This window comes from Cebus imitator, unplaced genomic scaffold (assembly GCF_001604975.1).
Source record: "Cebus imitator isolate Cc_AM_T3 unplaced genomic scaffold, Cebus_imitator-1.0 Scaffold290, whole genome shotgun sequence".
In the NCBI taxonomy this organism is placed as follows: domain Eukaryota; kingdom Metazoa; phylum Chordata; class Mammalia; order Primates; family Cebidae; genus Cebus; species Cebus imitator.
Genome location: NW_016107605.1, coordinates 1,969,790 through 1,976,179, shown reverse-complemented (window position 1 = coordinate 1,976,179; position 6,390 = coordinate 1,969,790). Strand labels below are relative to the sequence as shown.

Genomic DNA, 6,390 nt, shown 5'->3' with positions numbered 1-6,390 from the left:
AGCAGGGGGAGAAATGCCAGATGTAGGTGATGGGGAGGAAGGCAGCAAATCACACTGCCACGTGTGTTCCTATGCAACAATTTTGCATGTTCTTCACATGTACCCCAAAACCTAAAATACAATAAAATAAATAAATGGGAAAAAAAAAAAGAACAGCATACCCTTCATCTTTTCTTAAGAGCTTGTAGATTATCCTGACTCCTATTACCTAAAGACATGTCTAACTGAAACCTTAAAAATACCATGTCAGGTTCTAAGAGCTGGAAATAGCTGGAAGTAGTAATAGATCAACAGGAAGAAGCAGTTTTACATTTTAAGTTAAATAATTAAAATTCAGAATTTACTTTGATATGTTAGTGTTAAAGTTAACTAGAGTTTATGATATAAAGTGAAGCATAATGAAAATAATATTAAATTGGGTATTGAAAGACCTAAATACTTGTCCAAACATCATTATTTATTTGCTCTATGACCTTGGGCAAGACGGCTTTTCAGCCTCACTCATCATCAGCTGAAAAATGTGGTTATTAATACCTTGCTGTCCACCTCCTCATGGTGCTCTCAGATGAGGTACATGAAAATATTGCATAAAGAGTACAATCTATAAAAGTTACTATTGTAAGTAACAGTTAACATGTGTCAGTCAGTGTATTAAGCATTTATTTTATTCTTATAGCAGTCTAGCGACATAGGCAGTATTAATACTCTGCTTTCATAGATCAAGAGGTTGAGGCTCATGAAATGTAAGACAGCTGCATGAGGGAGAATGGTAAGATTTGAATCCAGGTTGGTCTGAAGCTAGAGCAAATTCTCATAATTGCATCACTTTCATTATTTATCAGAATAATAATCACTACATAGCATTATGTGTAAACCAGTTGAGGCAGTAAAAAGTTCTCTTTATTATATTATCTGAATTCTAAACGTGAAAACAAAATAACAATTGCTTTTCATAAAAGTGGAATGCCATGGAGTTCTAACCATACAAATGTGTTCTTCCCCTAGAGTTTAATTGTCCTGAATCCACTCACAGTGACTGAGGAGGAAATAAGACCATCACTAGAGAAACGGCTTGAAGCCATTATCAGTGGGGCTGCTCTGCTGGCAGACTCTTCATGCACGAGGGACTTCCACCGGGAGCGGATTATCGCTGAATGCAATGCCATTCGCCAGGCTCTTCAGGATCTGCTTTCGGAGTACATGAACAATGTAGGTGACTGGTTTGCCCTTCTATCCCTAGCCCCTCTTCCCTTGTACTTTGAATATATGCTGAGATACTTTCCGTGTACAAAATAGGATAAATTGCAAATGAGTATGTGATTTTACATGGATTGGTTTTCCGAGTGAGTTCTACTTGTTTATTTACAGGGAACAACAGCCTGTTTCTAGGGATGAAATCAGAGCCACAGGGGTACTTACAGGTGATTGTTTTGTTTGTGGAAGTATCTTAATATTAGCTGAAGAAGGGAATCAGGATTGGAGAAAGGAAATTAGAGTTGCACATCAATTTAAGAGATGTAAAGAAGATAGAGGGGCAGATTGCTCAGGAGTATGTTATGAATAATGAAAGGCTATTGGAAGTTAGAAGTCAGTATTCAATGAAAGTGACGTTACAGGGATCATGAGCTATGTTTGAAGGTGTGTAGAGAGCCCTTGCTGGTTATGTTTTGTTGTTGTTGTTGTTTTATGGAAACAGTGTCTTGCTCTGTTGCCCAGGCTCAAGTGTAGTTGGGTCATCACAGCTAATGTCAGCCTTGAACTCCTGGGCTCACGTGATCTGTCTACCTCAGACTCTCAAGTAGCTTGGACTACAGGTGTGCCACCATGCCAGGTTAATTTTTGTAGTTTTTGTAGAGATGGAGCTTTGCCATAATGCCAAGACTGGTCTCGAACTCCTGGGCTGAAGCAATCTTCCCACATTGGCCTCCCAAAGTGCTGGGATTAGAGGCACCCATGCAGTTTTGGCAGCTCTTAACCTTTTACAAATGTGACAGTGTCTAGTTTTTGTTTGGAATTTTAGCTATCACTCAGAAATATTGGAAATGTCTAAATTTAGGGCAAAAATACTTATTTCAAGGTCTGTTGTGTTTCATTTTATATATATATATATATACATATATATATATATATGAAATATGTATATCTCCATCTGTGGAATATCTATAACTATTGTTCCCCTCAAGTTCTGGTAACATTTATAAGCAAAGAGAAAAATATCGAATATATTGTCAATTATATATTGATTGTGGAGATTTCTTAAATAATAGAGATAAACAAAAGGAAAGTTGTAATAGGAATATTTTGTTCATCTGCATTTTTATAAGTAGAATAATTCAAGATTCATGTAGGTATGTTTTGAGAATTATTAGTTACAAAGCATCTGACTTTTCAGATATGAATTTAAGATTTTTGAGATTGTTCAATATAAGTACTTTGTGTGAATAATTGAAATGCACTATAATTATTTGGTGCATTTTGAGGACCCTTCAACACATTTGATGTACCTTCAAACTCTTAATATTTGATGACTTTGGCTCCTGACCAGAAATCTCTCGCCTGTCAGTAAATCAAAGTTGTAAGGTATTTTCTTTAATAAGAAAATTTTAATAATGTCATGTCCTGCTAGAATGCCTGAAGCTAGAATATCCCCATTTTTAGCATATAATATATTCTTAAAGATTTTTCAAGGTAAGTCATCAGAAAAAATGAAAAAACACGGAAGATAATACTGTATTGAAATGCCTTCTCCCCTGATCTATAAACTATTATAATTATTATTCTCATCTTTATAGATAAAATATAGTAACATTATATATACATTTAGTTTATCTAGAAATTATAAAATTATAAGTTCAATTTATGTAAAATATAAAGTTATTTCATTCTTTATAGATATAAACTTAGATATAGGATTTTCTATGTAATTTGTGGGGGCCTAGTGCAAAATGAAAATGTGAGGCTTCTTGTTCAAAAAGCAGGGGAAAGGAGCTGTAACTTTCTTACACAGTCTCTCATGACCTACGAAAGGTTATTTTTATTTAATGTTAGATTTCTAGAGTATAGAGGTACTTATAAAGTGACCACAGACCCTCACAGGTATCTATGGCTCTTTCAAATGACGCTCATCCACCCCAGGCTGTGCCAAGGCCCCCACAAGAAATAGAGGGCAGCAGTAATCACTGGGTGGGAGAGCAGGTGGCTGAGAACCTATCCCAGGAAGTCACTTGGAGGCAGGGCTGCGTATGAGCCAGGGCATGCAGTTCATTGCCACACTGGACTACAAAGATTCAAAGGTTAAATTGTTAAAAATTTCAAGACTGTGGTAGCAGAGCATGAACACCTAAGCCTGGGACCCCTGCCTAAAATTGGGATCCTGTGTGCAGTAGCAGGCCTCTGAAGTCGGCCCTGTATGTAATAAACACATATCACATCAAAATAGTGGTGATTTTATGGTTTTCTTAAACTGGCAAAATTGGACTGAGCTAATGAATATTGGAATTAAATAGCAGGAACCAACCTGGAAAACTGGAGTGTATTACAGATCTCATGCCCAAGTTTACTTTCACTCCTGGTTTCTATCACAAATAATGCTTCTTTATAGCTGTTGTATCAGTGTCAATGAAACAGAATGCATTTTTTTCTGGAACTAGCTGAACTCAAACCTTTCTCAGAGTTTGTTCAAAGACTTGGGATGGCTCTGGTACTTAAATCCCCATCTTCCTATTTTAAGGAATACTGTATCTCCTTTGGTGGGCCCAGTTGTTTCTTAGATCAGTCAGTAGCTTTTGTAATTGAGCTGTGTTGATGGAGTAAATGCTTGATGATAAGCACAAAAATTTAAAGTGATTAATTCATCAAAACCTGTTAATCTTTTAGGTGAAGGGGGCTTCAGGACTTGGCTTAAATTTTGCAAGTCTGTTGAGTCCAGCATAGCAGTTCAGCAGTGTAAAATGAATGCAGCTTATGTTTGACTCAGGCTCAGTCCACACAACCATATGACTCCTCTGAGTCTAAATAAATTCGCTTCCTTAAACAGATTAGCAAGTCTTGATCATTTTTTAAAATTGAATCTCAACATTCAGTAAATTCAACATCTTGTCATGTTAGTAAGGAATGAGACCAGATGGGTCTATAATGGACAAAACATACAACTATTTAACAGTATTGATTACGTATCTTTGCCCTAATATATACTGTCCTGTTAAATTTATATGAGTGGATACATATGTATATATGTTTGGTTAGTTTTCTATTGCTGCTGTAACAAATTGCCACATATTTCGTGCAATAGAAAACCACACAAATTTCTGTCTTTCAGCTCTGTAATCAAAAGTCTGGCCTGGGCCTACTGGATTAAAAATCAGAGTGTTGGAGGAACACATTATTTTCTGCAGTCTCTAGGGAAGAGTCCATTATTTTTGTCTTTTCCAGTTTGTAGAGGTCACCCTCATTCCTTGGCTCTTGGCCCTCTGCCTCCATCTTCTAAGCCAGCAAGGTCATATTTCTCTGACCCTGCTTCCAACCTCACATTTCTTTCTCTGACCATGCCTTAGAAAGATTCTCTGATTTTTAGCACTCATGTGAATAGTGGGACCCACCCACATTATCCAGGATAATCATCCCATCTGAAGGCCCTTAACCTTAATTACATCTGCAAAATCCCTCTTGCCATGGAAGGCAACATATTCACAGGTTCTGAGAATTTGAATGTGGACATCCCTGGGAGACTCACATTATGTCAGTATTAGTCTTCCCCAGTCTTCTCTGTGAAATCATTATCAATCTTTTCATTTCAAATCTGTTATAGACAGCAGCCCTCATACAGTTTAAGCTCTATGCAGGCGATCACTTGTCTGTTTTGTTTAGTTTTATCCCAAGCCCCAAGCACAATGCATGGCATTTAGAAAAAGCTTAATTGTATTTTTGAATGAAAGAATGAATGCAATGATTGCATATTGTGTATGCCACGTAATGGAAAAAAAGCCTCTTTGACATTAATTGAAATGAGTTTCAAGCATCTACTAAATTTATCCAATGGATTGCCTGTTATAAAAGGCCTTATTTTGCAAAGTATTAAGTCTTTTCTGAAAATCAGTGTAAGTATCCAGAAATAAAATTTTTTCATTTTAATCTCTGCATTTGGATCCACATCCAGCCATATTCTAGAACAGGATTTTTATTCATTAAAAATATACTTCAGGAAACATTTAGGATCAAAGAAAATATAGCTTTTGTCTTTTAAAACTTAGGGATGTATATTTCTAAGCTAGTTGTGCTGATTTTGTTATATCGCTAGTTTATCTTCTCTGATGTATAACATAATTAAAGAATTTTTTCATAAATGAGACAGAGCAATGAGGCCTGTGAAGAAGAAATGATCTTTAGGAAGTCAATTATTTTTATATGGTGATCTTTTTTATTTGGTGGGAATAGAATTGTAGGTAGGCAGCCATCATGTTTATGAGTTCTAAGAGGACACCAAGCATGAATATTTTTCTGGGAGTGGGTTGAAATCATATTGTTATAGTTGGGTTGGATATGTTAGATAGATGATGTATAATTATTAGCAAAGTTAATGTTTAGATGATACATGACTATAGGAGATTATTAGAATTGAGTGTGAGATAATGCTGCTACAGTAAACAAGTCAGGCCTGAGCTCCATGCAGGAATTTATCTGCATTTCTGGACCTCTCATCTACCCACTTTATTCTTCTCTTGGTGTTTTATGTGAAAGCACATTGTTGGTTCTCATTACATATATGTTGAAGTGAATGAAGAATCAAATGGACTGGCTTTGTTATTCAGAAACCTATTTTATTTTGTGTCTTGACTTTAATGCATTCCGTGTCTTAGGAAATTCTGAAAATTCATATAAAGCCTACATGCAAAGAGGTGTTATAGGATTTTCCTTTCATGTAGGACCTCCATCCCACTCCTGAAAATCCATTTTGGAAATAATTCCGGCCTCAATTAATTAATTTATTTTTATTTCCCATGATGATAAGGTAAACAGTTGGGAGGACCTATATGCAATGGCTTTTTGAATACAAGAGACAGGTTAAAATTAAAATCCTAAAAATGTAAAAGTAGCTTTCAGCCTATGTTTTTCCTTCTTTCCCTCCTTCCCTCTCTCCCCTCCTCTGTCTCTCCTTCCCTGTCTCTTTTCCTCCCTCCTTTGCCCTCCCACCCTTTTTCACTTCCTAACTTCCTTCCTTTCTTTCTTTTTTGCATATGAGGATTGTCATTATCAGCTCAAGCATACTGTATTAGATGCTTTACATTTTTACATTCTTAACAGTTTTCATTATTCTGTAGTGGTAGCAGATTTTTGAGTGGTTGATTTGGTTGGAGACAATGTTTTTTCAGTTTACAGATATCTGGATAACTT

The 6,390-nt window shown here is 36.0% G+C and overlaps 1 protein-coding gene across 3 annotated transcripts in view; it reads left to right on the top strand.

The window, feature by feature from the left end:
- Nucleotides 1-6,390, top strand: part of CTNNA3 (catenin alpha 3) — a 1,771,160-nt gene that overhangs the window by 508,995 nt on the left and 1,255,775 nt on the right. For all 3 annotated transcript variants that reach the window (XM_017502077.2, XM_017502076.2, XM_017502078.2), the window contains one exon: nt 1,006-1,209. In XM_017502077.2, coding sequence (XP_017357566.1) covers nt 1,006-1,209 — 204 coding nt within the window. The remainder of the gene's footprint in view (nt 1-1,005; nt 1,210-6,390) is intronic.